This window comes from Giraffa tippelskirchi, chromosome 13 (assembly GCF_054371585.1).
Source record: "Giraffa tippelskirchi isolate mGirTip1 chromosome 13, T2T-mGirTip1v1.2.pri, whole genome shotgun sequence".
Classification (NCBI taxonomy): Eukaryota; Metazoa; Chordata; class Mammalia; order Artiodactyla; family Giraffidae; genus Giraffa; species Giraffa tippelskirchi.
Window position 1 is genome coordinate 78,641,201 of NC_137287.1, and position 14,328 is coordinate 78,655,528.

General features: G+C 37.1%; 1 protein-coding gene across 9 annotated transcripts in view; it reads right to left on the reverse strand.

The window, feature by feature from the left end:
• Positions 1-1,156: 1,156 nt before the first annotated feature.
• Positions 1,157-14,328, reverse strand: part of MTPAP (mitochondrial poly(A) polymerase) — a 33,283-nt gene continuing 20,111 nt past the window's right edge. Inside the window, exons 7-11 of one of the 9 annotated variants that reach the window (XR_014072453.1) lie at positions 8,539-8,631; positions 8,385-8,458; positions 6,558-6,708; positions 5,272-5,337; positions 1,157-1,620 (exon numbers count right to left, since the gene is read on the reverse strand). Coding sequence is in view for 8 of the 9 variants with exons in the window: in XM_081553988.1 (XP_081410114.1) it covers positions 6,349-6,708; positions 8,385-8,458; positions 8,539-8,631 (527 nt within the window). In the remaining variant the exon portion in view is untranslated. Of the gene's footprint in view, positions 1,621-5,271; positions 5,338-5,966; positions 6,709-8,384; positions 8,459-8,538; positions 8,632-14,328 lie in introns of those variants that run through there. The other 8 variants (XM_081553991.1, XM_081553989.1, XM_081553992.1 and 5 more) reach the window with 8 other exon arrangements.

Genomic DNA, 14,328 nt, shown 5'->3' on the forward strand with positions numbered 1-14,328 from the left:
GACGCAGGTTTGATCCCTGGGTCAGGAAAATCCCCTAGAGAAGGGAATGGCTGCCCACTCTGGTATATTCTTGCCTGGAGAATTCCATGGACAGAGGAGCCTGGGGTCTACAAGTCAGTGGGGTTGCAGACAGTCAGATACGACTGAAGTGACTAAGCACACACCAGTTGTCCCAACAGGATTTACTGAATACTCCATCTTTCTATTGACCTGAAATGTTGCCCTTTATCATATCACTATAAATCCCCACATATATCTTGAATCTATTTCTGGACTGTTCTATTGGTTTGTCTATCTCAAACCAGAAATATTCTGTTTTAATTACCTTACTTTATATTTTAATGTCATTTGTCAAGATAAAAAATATTCTTTCTCCTAGTGAGTTTTGTATATCCTTCCTCATACACTTTCAATGACTTTCAAGTTTCTTTAAAAAATCCTTATGGAATTTTAATTGGTTGCATCATCATTAACTGATATGTAAGCAAAACTGTTACCCTTATATTAAGCCTTTCTATCTAAGAACAAAAATCATTTTTCTAGCAATTAAAATCTTTCATTTCTTGGTACGTCTCAATTTTGACTGTCTGGTACAGAGCAATCATGGGTACATGTTTACTGAATGAATAACTCCATTATACCAGTATTTTGGGATTAAGTGTCATAAGTAGAGAAGTTTGAAAACTTTAAAATCAGTGGAGTTTATAAAGAGAATATATTCTGATGTTACAGAAAAAGCCAGTGCTTTTTACTAATTAGAATTTTCAATCAGTATCTATTTTGTATACCTCATATTTAGAATGACCTTAAAGCTCTGTAAAATTCCAAGCTAACTTTAGAATTATAATAAATAAACACATATAACTTAATATTAATTTACTGTAAAATGTACTTTCTTACCTCCTATTCCTTTGAAAACTGACAGCTGTTTACATGGGTACACAAAAGAAGGAAAACATTGGGTTGGGAAACTAGCTAGTAGATTATTAAATTAGAAGAGAGGTAATGACATAAACTAAGCTGATCATAACAGAAATAGAGTTAATAAAACAAAAGTGAAAAAAAGAAAGGGTCCAAAGGATCTCCGAGTTTGAGCTATGGTGGCAGAGAATAATGGTACCAACAACAGAAATAGGAAAATAATGAAGCTAGCCAATTTTAAGGAAGAAAATAATTTTAATTTAAAACAGGTCAAATTGGAGGTAAAGCACAAAGTCCAGCACACAATCATGATAAAGTTTTAGAGGTGGGACTAAAATAATGATTTGATAGTCCTATATCCAGGAGTGAGCATACACTCTGGAAATCAGTGATATATGGAAAAAATATATTTATTCGAACTCATCTTATCACTTAATAACAGAAAAGTGAGGTGCCACTGTTCACTGTTATTCTTAGTCATCACTTCTTTAGCAAAGAAACCAAAATATAAAAATATTTTGATCAAATACAAACATAAAATATGCAAGAAATGCTGTAATTCTCTTGTTTAAAAGTTCAGTGATATAAAGCTGAAGGAGACCACTCAGTCCTGGTAACCAAGCTTTGTATAACCAGTGATGCCAAGAAATGAAAGCAGGGAAACTTCAAAGATGCTGACTGTAGGTTTAACCAGAGAACCTGGAGAAAGGGAACATTTTCACATAAATCATACACAAACAACCCTTCTAAAATCACCAAATTAACTGCTAAAAAAGAAAAGCAAGGGGAAGCTTGTACCAGTTTTATACTGATATGTGTATCTGTAGAACTGTAATACACATAAGTCTCTTAGTAGTGTCTGACTCTTGGTGACCCCATGGACTGTATAGTCCATGGAATTCTCCAGGCCAGAATACTGGAGTGGGTAGTCTTTCCCTTCTCCAGTGGATCTTCCTGACCCAGGAATTGAACCAAGATCTCCTACATTGCAGGCGGATTCTTTACCAACTGAGCTATGAGGGAAGCCCTTTAGCATTTCCCTTCCCCAGGGGATCGTCCCAACTCAGAGATCAAACCAGGTCTCCCGCATTGCAGGTGGATTCTTTATACATTTTACATAGAATGAAAAAAAAATCAGTTTTTAAATTTCAAATTTCATTGTAAGGCATCAGCCAGCTTCACAATCCATCTTTTACTCAGTTTTTGAGATAAAAAGAGATGATATTAATGTTATTTCATACCACTCTCCAAGTCCATGTGTAAGTTAAGCGAAGATTAATTAAAATCCTAATCATTAAGCTACATTAATCTAAGCCAAGTAACTGAACTGTGCAATAGGACGTTTCAAAATGTATGACTTCCACTGTACCTGACATGTTAATGAATTTTGGTGACAGAATACAACACTGACTTAATTTGTAATCTTTCATTAATTTGCTCCATTTTATTTCACAGCATCCATTACAGCAAGTTTTCAATGTGTCATACTTCAAAACACACCCAGAAAAGATAATTCCTAACTTATATTTTTCATTAATTTAGACTTGGTCTATTCCAAATTAAGTATTTTACCATACTACGTATTCTTCACAGTGTAACAATTACTGTTTCAAGTCTCATCTTTCCAATACTCTTTTACAAATATCTTGGCACCATATCCTAAAAGATTAGAAATTTTGCTGTGGAAAAAAAACAAGTTTAAATGTATTCATCTACTGTCTTCAATGTAGCTTTGACTCCACTGAGTACTTAAAGATGGGGGGATACACATACACACAGATAACATAAGGGACCACATTTAAAATAGAGTGTATTTTTAAAATAATTTGTGTTGATTTATATATCCTGTGTCATAGATATTTCAGTTTAAAGATTCTATCTAAAATAGACATTTTCTGGGAGTTGCTCCACGGGAATTCCAGAGGAACACTGTAATGTTTATACTCATTGGAGTATGTATCCACAAGTAATTGAGCTCAGCATGGAAACTAAAATAAGTCTTTCAAGTATTTAAAATAAATTTTAAAACATCATCCCAAGGTGAAAAGTGATTTCTGGTCATGTTTTCATTCCTTTCCAAGTATACACTGCAAAGAATTTCTCATTAGTAAGGCTTTACATAAAATCTTATGTCATGACCTGATGCTATTTCCTGGTGATAGCTTTAAACCACTTGGTCTTAACTTTCTTCTGAAATACTCTTGCTAGGTGTATGAGGGTCAGCTTCTGGACCTGTGTGAAAAATTTAACAACCAAATTTTATCTAACTTATTGATGGGACCTAAGGTACTCAAATTTGCTAAGAAAAAAGGAGCAGCACTTGATAACTATACTTATTAACAGATTAATCACCTAAAAAAGCAACTGATTAATGTTTATTTCTCTCATACACAAAAACCTTCAGTGCTTTACCACTGAAAATATACTCAACCTCCTTAACTCACCACAGGCCATCCTTCACAATCTCACTAAACCCTGACTCTGAGCATCACAGCAAAAACTGCACCCAATCTGTCTGGACTGCCCCTTCTCCAAACATACTTTCACCTCCCTGATGCCTATTCACACTGTCTTCTGCTCCCAGAACGATAATCCTGATGCCCCTCCTCTGGTCTACGGAGATTATGGTCCCTTCAAAGCCTACCCTATTCTACTCGATGAAACCTTCTCTGAACATCTCTGGTAGTAAAGATATCTTCCCTGCTACAGTATTTTGAATGTTCCACTCCTACAGTGTTTCCTGAAGGGGCTGAACCGAGAGCAAAGACAGCTACTCACCAACTGAACACCAACCTCTGGAGAGTGGACAAGACAGCTGCTACCTGGACCAGCCACGGCTGCTTGGTGGCTCTTTCTGTTGGTTTTGCTGCAGGTGTTCACTGTGCAGCTGTTAACTCACACATGTAAACGTTGCATTTTCCTACTATTGGCAGCAGCAGGCTATAGGGAAGTGAACAGAGCTGTACTACTAAGGCCAAGGAATTTCTAGGAAACTGAGGTGACTTAAGAGTCTAATTCTGTTCTCAACCTAGGGCAAAACAAAGAGGTAAGCAGCGAACAAGAGCAGGAAGAAAGTCCTACTTCAAATGTTTAATTCTCTCTTCTCTATGACGACTGGAGGTTTTGAGGGAGACAGATCATATGTCATTTTCCTAGAATGCTTGGTCAATTCTCTAATTTCCTAAAAATGGGTAATAACTCAGGAATCAGACTAGTGGGCTATAAAATCAGGAATGATGTACACTGAAAGCAATCTGATCCAGGTAAGCTCATATCAAATTATTTTCACATACAGAATAAAACCCATTGTTCATGAGAGCTAGTGACTAAAAGCCTCATAACAGCTAGAAAAGAAAAACTTTAAAAAATTTTCACCTTTATTGCTGCAATTAGTTTTAAGTAAGAAATGACAATGACAAATAACTACTGATTATCCCTAAGATTAATAAAAACTATTTTTTTATAATTTGGAAAGTGATACAATGAACTTATTAGCATCACTGGTAGCTCAAATAACAAAAAATATGCCTGCAATGCAGGAGACCTGGGTTTGATCCTTGGGTTGGGAAGATTCCCTGGAGAACAGAATGGCAACCCACTCCAGTATTCTTGCCTGGAGAATCCCAAGGATAGAGGAACCTGACAGGCTACAATCCATGGGGTCACAAAGGGTTGCACACAACTAAACGACTAACACACACACAGTGAACTTATGAGAAAACATCATAAATTTGTTTGCAGTCCTTATGCAGTTTACTAGAATGAAAACTTCATGTAAAAGACTGATGTAAATCAAAACTCATCCCATAAGTAAACCTCATTCTGAAAAGTAAAACAGACCTAGGGTGTCAAAGTTATTTTATAAATTATAAAAATGAAAAGAAATGCTAACACATATACACATTAATGTTTTATGTGCTTTAAACGACCATTTTAGACTTAACACCAACCTAAAAAAGAAAAATATCCAATTAAATATCTATGAACGGAAAAAAAAAATCATTTCATTTAAAAACTCTTGCATATCTATGCTTTTTAAACCTCTTTCTAACTCTCAGTACACATTTCCAGTCCAACAGAATTAACCTAATTAAAAAAAAAACAAACGCAGAATTCCCTGGCAGTCCAGTGATTAGGACATGGTGCTTTCACTGCTGGGGCCCAGGTTCCATCCCTGGTTGGGGAACTAAGATCCCAGAAGCTGCGCTGCATGCAGCAAAAAAAAAAAAAAAAAAAGGGAAAGAAAAATGGCTTTTAGTTTAAGGATACTACTTGTATAGAACATTGATGCCTGCTTGTTGGTTTCAGATGTGAAAGTGAACAGCCTAATCACGTGGGCTCAGAACTTACCTGCTTCATGACAGTTCTATTAGTGAGCTTCCCATAAGACCTCAAGCAGGGCTCATAGTTTCTGACCTAAAATTTAGATGGGAAACTATTTTGAAAACCAGTACAACCTCTAAATCTGAGTTCTGAGTAGCATGAATAATGACTATCTACCACCAACATTACAAATAGGGTACTAAATGCCAGGCCTGCCTGTGACCCTGCACTTTCCTGTGGGCCTCATCTAATCTCCACAGCCACCTGGTAAAGGAGGAGCTGCTATCACCCCCATTTTACAGACGAGACCCAAAGAGACAGTGATTCACCATGAAGTCAGTCTGGCTCAAGTTTGTGTTCTCCGACACTATACTATTTGCTTCATAAACTGAAAGTCACTCTACAGGGAATATAAAGGAAATTATATTTCAATACTATCTATTTCTCACAGGGAGAAAGGAATTCTCAAACGAGACTGAAGGAATTTGGAATATCACATACTAGTAGAAAAAGGATTTTATTTTTGAAGATAGAAAAACTAATTAATATTTTTAAATACAGAGTACCAATATTTTTATATATTTAGCTTAGAATATCTAGAATGTACTCACTGAAGTGTCTATATTCACCTCTTTTAAAAATATGAATGCTTCTGGAAATCAGTACCAATCTGTTTTTATTTATATGTGAAAGAATACTTGGAAGAATACAAAACTAAAGAGTACTATCAAATTTCTCAACTTTATTGTATTCATTGCCTACGTATGTACATACCTAGAAGTCCCTTTAAATGATTTACACCCAGAGACTGATGCAGATATCAACAATGGTTTGATTCTAAGACTGATTTTTCCCACCTGCTTTGTATATTTTATCTGAAGTACATTCTAATCTTCTTTCACCTGTTCCTATGGCTAGCGTTTTCATATGGTGCCACTGCTTTCAGACTGAAAATATTGCAGAATCTCAGACCAGTTTAAAGGGCCCAACAGGAAGATCATGAGAAGAGAGACAATGGATGGACGTATGACCTGCCAGAGCTTCACACAGTTCTTCCAGGCAGTCAGCGACCAGCTTACAGTTCTGAAAGCAAATGAGCAGCCATCATGCTTGAGTGCTAATTGCTCTTCTCCCATTAGTGGCTGTGGAATTTTCTGCACTGCTACTTTTTATGGAATCCAACAGGTTTTTAATTCTTTCACTTGCAGACTTCTTTTTCTTCTTGGAAAGAGACACATTATTTGCTACAGAAGGTAGCAGCAGGGCTGCCAACCCCCAAGGCTGATTACTTGATGGCAAAGGGCGGTCTTTACCTTCCTGATGTAAAATCCAGGCACTTTCTCTGGCCAGATCCACAAATTTTTGCAGTTGGCTTTGACTTACATTTTTGCTAATGTTGAGAGAAGTTTCAAAAGGATTCTGAATGTGCAGCGGAGAAGATTCTGGTTTGTTCTGTTCCCTTCCCTGTAGATCATTACCGGCAAGAAAAAGATGTATGAATATATTAAGGGCTCAGATATAAAAACTGTTTGGTTTAATAAAATGTCAAAAACACATAAAACACCAGAATTAACTTTACAGAGTAAAGAATCTCTTCCCCAAGGGGGCTCGGTATGTATGCATGTTATGTGTTAGTGTATATATGTGTGTGTACTTCTGACTGGCTTTTTCCACTGTAGTTTTATGAGTGCTCTTTAGAGAAAAATAAATTAGGTTTATGAGCTATGGATGATGATGTCACTGCTCCGATGAGAGGTATCTGGACTAAGTCAACCAATAAAAGTATTTTTAAAATAACATAACGTTTATCTAACGGAATAGAGCTGGGAAGGAAAAAAAAAATACGGAAAAGAAAAATAGCAGAAGATAGTTATTTTTGGGACTTCCTAAAAACATACCTATTACACACAAAATAGAAGCACACAAAATTAGAAGCCTTAAATTAAATATAATAATTAATGTTTCACAAGTATGAAATGAGAAAGGAAGATAAGAAACAAAGGATTATTCATTACATATTTTAAAACATTAAAAGCTTCCTATATACATTCCTAAAAATTCAACTTAAATAAGGCTCTGCCAGGTGAGATATCTCATAGAATTAAAAAGAAAAGCTAGAGCTGACTCATGAACATCAGTGACCCAGTAATCTATGTAATCTTTTCCTCTTTCAAATGATATCACATACATAAATACTACAAAACCAAGTCAGGAGTCTCCAATGTGAGCATCCCCTGTTAATTCCCTAATGCCTCTCAAGCCACTGTCCAGCAGGGGTCCTGCCTGACCATTATCTCTGAGCCCTGAGTAATGAGGGTATATGAAGGGGAAAGCACTTGCTGTGTTCTATGACCTTTTTCTTCTAGACTGCATTCCAGAGCTCTGTGTCTCTTACTCTCTCTATCCCACACTTTTTCTCTCTTTTTTTCTTTTTTAAACAAAGTCTCCATGAACAGGATAAGGGTCGGGGAGGATGAAAAAAGGAGAGTTGAAAAAACAACAAAAAAAGAATATCTGAGTATGTGTTTTATGAAGCCAGTCTTACATGGGCTGTAACCAAATATCCACAAGCTAAACAGAATAAACCCGGGGGCCATCTCACGTATCCCCCACTTGTAAACAGATTCTGCCTGGAGTTTGCTCTGATGGCTCTTCTTTTATGGAAAATGTCTGTCATTCCATCTACTCAGATGAACCAAAATCATAAATTCAGTTGCCTAAGTAAATTAAACCCTAAGAGCTCATACTGAGGGAATTACTAAAACCTATCTTTGGGACTAGGTATTCTATTTCTTCCACAGAAACTCAGTCTGGTTTAAAGAGAAGTGTATATAAAATTATGCTTTCTAAAAAACTTTTTAGAATATATTCCACATTTTGAAGGATATAGTCTTAGTAGTAGGTGATTAGAAAGATATCATGGCAAACTGACAAAGACAGATGCTGAAAAGAACTGGTCTACTAGATGGTATCTCAGCCCAAGTCATGCAGCTCTAGTAGGTGTCAATTTCTTTATTACTCTCTATCATCACAGAGTTGACATGCAATGACATTTGTTAGAATGCTTTGAAAACTACTCATGAAATATTAGGACAGTTGAAGACCATATACCTAATAATCAAACATTAAATAGTGCTTACCTGTCGAATATTTATGGAATTTTTATTGAACGCGAAATTTCCAAAATACTCAAAAAATTCTTTCAGTAGTAACTCTGTAAGAAAATAAAACAAGAAAGATAATAAGAAAGTCTACTTCAGTACAAAAAGGAACAAAGAAAAGGAAAACACCTACCTAGTGTTTCTGTGTTTCCTGAAGGTTTAATTCTATTCAAGTCGCGAACAAATGTACAGTTGTGGCCTTCTATTATACACTTATCTTCTGCATCTTAAATAAACAGAAATGGAAAATATTTCACATTCTATTTCAAAGTTTTCCCTACTTCAGAAATTTATAATCACACAAATCAAAGTTATAGATTAACATGTCCTATTATGGGTCAGGGTTTTTTATATATAGTATAAATAGTAGGATTAAAACTCCATTAAAAAGGATTTGAGAGCAATTATACTATAGTAAAATTAACCTTGCATGAACTTTGGTGAACAGACTGTCCATCAATGCTCAATGATTCGTAATCTATCCTCTGAGGTCATCAGTTTTCTAGTAATAAATGAAAATGTAGACGGTTCCCATCTTTCACCCACTTAAATCCTGGCACTATCTTTGATCAATTATATTTAATTTAGATCTCCACTTTCAGATTACCCTTTTGTGCATTTACTTTCAACAACTCATCCAAGACACATACAAACTGAATGTCCTAAGAGTTCTGAAAAACTTCTGGTAATTTCTAAGAGGCAGGCCTCTGCAGTGACTGGGATTCAGTACGACTCATTTAACAGCACAAGTAGACTCATACAATTCACCTTTAATAACAGTATTTACATCTTTAGAGGTAATCGTTTCCCTAGTTATGGATAAATATACAGCCACCATGAAATCCTTCATCCATTCTAATCCACCTTCCACTGTACAACATGCAGGCAAACAAACTCCCACTCTTAGAAGTCTAATCAACCACCACTAAAAGGGCTTTCTCCTTTCCTAACTGTAAGGGGGCACCCAGCCTTTTGTCTTGTGCTCCATCAGCAAGCACCTGACCACACCATGGCTGCACGCATGTTATCTACTCTCTGACCCCAGTCTGGGACTAGAGAGACCACTGTCCAGGCCAAGGCAGTGATGACCTTCCCTCTTCCCACTGGCCAGTCCACAATAACAGTGTCCAGCATACAGTAGGCACATAACCAAGAATCTGAATGTTCGCTGATATTTGACTTTGAATGATTATCTATAATAGCCAGAGAGAAATTCAGAAAGAGATAAAACAAGGTTTCTTCAAACTATTGCCTCCCTTTTTTGGTGTGGTTTTGGTTATTTTCTGGTTAAAACCCTGGTTGTTACTGACTTAAGTACTCAAAAATCATTCCAGATTCTAACACTGATTCTAAATTCTAAAACTAATTGTTACTCATTTTAACAGCATATTTTATCTGCACTGTTATACAACTGAAGAATTTATATACAGGCCCATTTAGATTTATTTTTCCTGGGACCTGGGCACATGCCTTATTATTTCAAATTATTAGCAGGCCAGTCATATACACTGATGCTCTTTTAGCTGCTGTGTCTTATTTTTCTTTTTTTCAGGAATATATTTCCAACAGAAAACTAAATCCACATTAAAGTATATCTACATTAAAGTATTGAATATTTCTAGGAATGTACAGTGATGAAAAACAGACTGTGTCTATAACTGTCGGTCTTCACCAGAAAAAGTTTTTAACAGAAAGTAGTAAAACTTGAAGGAAAAAAACGATCCCCTGATTTAAGACAGGGCCAGTTTTGTTTTTTCAAAACCGCTAAGGCATTCAAACCCAAGAAACAACTCAGCTGTTAGGTCTTCTCCCTTTTTACTCTTGCTCCTGTTTTTCTGCTATTAAGCTAATATACAAATGATAGCCATTACAATTAAAAATTCAGTTCCTTAGTCACACTAACCATATTTCAAGTGCCTGATAGCCACAGGTAACAAGTGGCTGCCCAATGGACAACGTGAAGACAGGAAGCTCTACTGAACCATGCTGCCGTAGAGAAATCATTCTCAACCTATTCAAACATATGACACCCTGTTGTATGTGAGTGTGCTCAGTCGCTCAGTCATGTCCAACTCTTTGCGATCCCATGGACTGTAGCCTGCCATGCTCCTCTGTCCATGGGATTTCCCAAGCAAGAATACTGGAGAGAGTTGCCCTTTCCTACTCTAGGGGATCTCCCCAAATCAGGGATGTCTCCTGCACTGGCAGGTGGATTCCTTATCGCTGAGCCACCTGGGAAAAGCCTATGATACCCTATTTCTCTCTGTTCATTTCTATGGAAATTACTTACTTCTTAAAAGTATTGTATGAAACACTGGCGATCTACAGACAAGGTCAAGTCCTATTACCCCTCCCACCAGGCCACACATGCCAGTGACACTCAGCCCCTCTGGGTGGCACCTACATGCTGTTTCAGAGCACATGCTCTGGGTTAAAGATGGTGATATAAACTCAGCATCTACCTTCACCCCAAAGCACTATTGAAATGAGAGTAAAATGACATAAAATCTTAAAGATGGAGAATAGGAAAGACAAGAGCAACCAAAACTTTCATGTTGAAGAACTGATGGACAAGCAGCAATGACTGAAAGAGATCTGAGAACACTGGGTCCTAAACCAGCAGTAAAGAAAGCCAAGAAGAAACCAGACATTCAGGCAGAGCACCCAACAGCTTGGTAGCTGAAGTGTCAGATCTGACCAGAAGGGCCCAGCCTGGATGCCTGATGCTTAGAGCAGTGAGACTCCCAGGTCTCTTCCTGACAGAAAATGTCGGGTTTACCCTGGAGACAGTACAAGAAAGAATCTCTATACTGGGAGATGCAAGACACGTTTGAGGGTGGGAAAACAGTTCTAAATACAATAAATGGTGTAATAAATGCCAAAGTTTCAGCATGTTAGAAGCCAGGCCTTCTCTTCCAGAAAAAAAAGACTGAAAAAGCATGTTCTAACATAGGAAACATAGATGATGCAAAAAAAATTTCAGCCAAGTGCCTCGAACTCAATGAATTGTCACTGGGTCACGGAGAATGAGCCACTAAAGCTCTCTTCTATGTTGGGGTCTCTGCATCAAACTTGCTGAAAGTGCCACCCAGTCATTTCTTCTTGAAACCTTTAATTCATTACAGGAAAGAAAAACAGGAGTCCTAAACAAAAGAACTCTAATCAAATGACTGATTATAAGAGGAATATGCTGGATCAAAAGCAATAAGCACAGAAGTAAATATTACAAAGGGACCAAAGCCAAAACAAGACAGAAAACGCAAGAAAATAAAAGAGACATATGGGGGAAAGTAGTAGAGACTGTAAGAGAACATGAAGAAACAAAACTTCAAGAATAACCAAAATATGAAAGCTGCCATCGTGGTCAGTACAAACAGCCTTCAACTTTAAAATGTTCATCCAATCATCTGAATCTATTTACTGAACTCCTCTAAGCCAGGAGTGGAAAATGCAGAGACAAAGCAGACAGCCTGACCTAGAAATGCTTGGTCAAGGCAGCCAGATCAAAGAACAACAATCTAATAGTTGTCACAATACAGGTGTGTTCCAGGTGCTTGGAAGGCAACAGGGTACCACCTCCTAGAAGGGAGGAGAGAAGAAGCCAGGAAAGACCTAACAAGTCAGATTCTGGACTGAGTTTCCCTTCCCTGGCTTGATTGGGATGGGCTTCTCCAGGTAAAAAGAGAAGGCAGGAGAAGAAGCCACTGCAGGTGAAGGCACAAGATGTGCAGAAGTGCAGAGGCTCTAGGATCACTGAGGAGTGTGGAGAACTGCAGCTCCCGAGCCGCACAGAGGAGAGAAGGTACAAGAAGAGGAGGAAGACAAACATCGTGAGGGACCCTAAGCACAAGGCTAGAAGGTCTGGACTTCAACTTCCAGATTTCAAACAGTGGTTGACAAAGCCCTAGAAGTGCTGACAGGTGTTCCATAAACTGACACTGCCTTCTACTAGTAAACTAGCAGGCAATCAAGCAAACTTACTCTCTTACTTTCTTCTTTTTGAAACAATACAAATTGATAGGCTGTATCTAAATATCAAATGAGAGGCACAGTTTAGAAGAAAATGACTGTAACAAGACTCAAGCCCCTCAGCTGATGAACCACGGAGTGCCCATGATGGCGATGATTTCACAGTTTAACATTGCTTTTATTCTTAGCCACATACTGTGGAAGATACATCAGTCTGGGACCCCTGGTTAAAGTCAGAAAGTATAAAAAACATGGATTCTGAAGAATACATAAATGAGTAGGAAAAAAAAATTTAGATACATTCTTCTCAAAATTATCTTTACTACATTCTTCATACACACATTTACCTATGAAAAAGTATTTTATAGCAAGTTCAAGATTTCACTAGAAGTTCAAAAATCAAGGATCAAAAAATAGCAACAATTATATCAAGTTCACTTTCACATTTATTAGCAATTCACACCTATAATTTGCTATGTGGAAAAAAGCAACTGAAATGGCCTGATTTCTCTGACCATGTTTAAGAATGAGCATGAAAAATGTTAAACAACCAATTTCGTATTTTTAAGTAGAAAATAAAAGAATTCCCATCAAAGGAATGTTTTGATGCCATAGAATGTGAATAAATTTGTATTTGGCTTAAAATAGATTTGGAATAAAAACTCAACATGTCATTTTAAATTTGTTCATAAATCATATTCTTTTTCTAAAACAATTAGTGGAAATTTAAAAAGATAATAGGAAATTACTGAAAGGATTTCAAGAGAGTGAATACTACAATTAGATGTGAATTTCTGAAAATAACTGTTAGTTAAGAACAGAGCAGTGGGAAGGGAGAAGCAGTGCAAATGTCCCCAGGCAGGGATGCGAAGGGCCTGCCAGCAGCAGGGGTAGAAAAGAACCACCACGGTATGATGGAGTGCTGCTAACAGAAATCTGCTTCAAACTAGCCTCCTTTTTTCAGTTTCTATTCTTTCTTCGCTTCTGAACTCCAAAATCCACGATACTTTCCCAAATAGTTTCTAGGAAAGTAGCCTTAAGCATCATTGCACACAGCAGGACTGAACAGGAAGTGCTCTTTCCAGGCTGCTAACAGGTGAGATCTACCCAGGTTTTCTGTTTGTATGCATCTTATCTATTTACTAGATTTAAGTGTTGCCTGAGAACATCGTCTATATAAACCACTGCACCAAAAACCCACACCTGACACATAATTTGTAGCCAACAGATCCAGAGTGACTGAATGACACCGAATGAGGAGATGAACACAGGCACGGACCCCAAAGGTGAGAGATACAGGCTCACCGCTCTGCCTCCCTCTAAACTTCCTACTTTCCATAACCTACCACATGGAGCTTTTTCAAAGCTTACTTTCAAGCACTACCAACACTTACAGTGTTTGCAGGAAAGATGAGATTACTTCTAATTTGAATAATAAGAAAAGTGGCATGGAAGTGAACTTAAAAGAATTTATACAGAAGAAAAGGCATGTTCCAGGATGAAAAACAAATATTGTAAAAAAAAGGAGCTAAGAGGAAATGTTACAAACATGTTATTGGCTGAAATGTGGGAATACGTGAAGAGAAACAGTGGGAGAAGAGGCTGAAAAATGGCTACAGGTGAAGATCCTATATAATACAAAGCTAAGCCAACTGCCTGAGGTATATTCTCTTGGGAATAAAATCCTTTTAAAATCCCTTTAAACAGAGCCACTTTAGGAGTGTACTTTAGAAGAATTATCTGGCAGCAATATATAGGAGGGGCAGAAGATGGAGTGCATATACATTTTCTGACTAAATCCCTGAATTATCTTCCTTTCATAATTTAAGACTGTAATACTTTAGTATCTCCTCCAGCAGCCTATCAAAATTTCAATTTATTTTAAACACAAATTAAATAGTATACTAATTCTAAAACCATTTACCTAAGATTGCCTATAAACTTTCAACCAAAA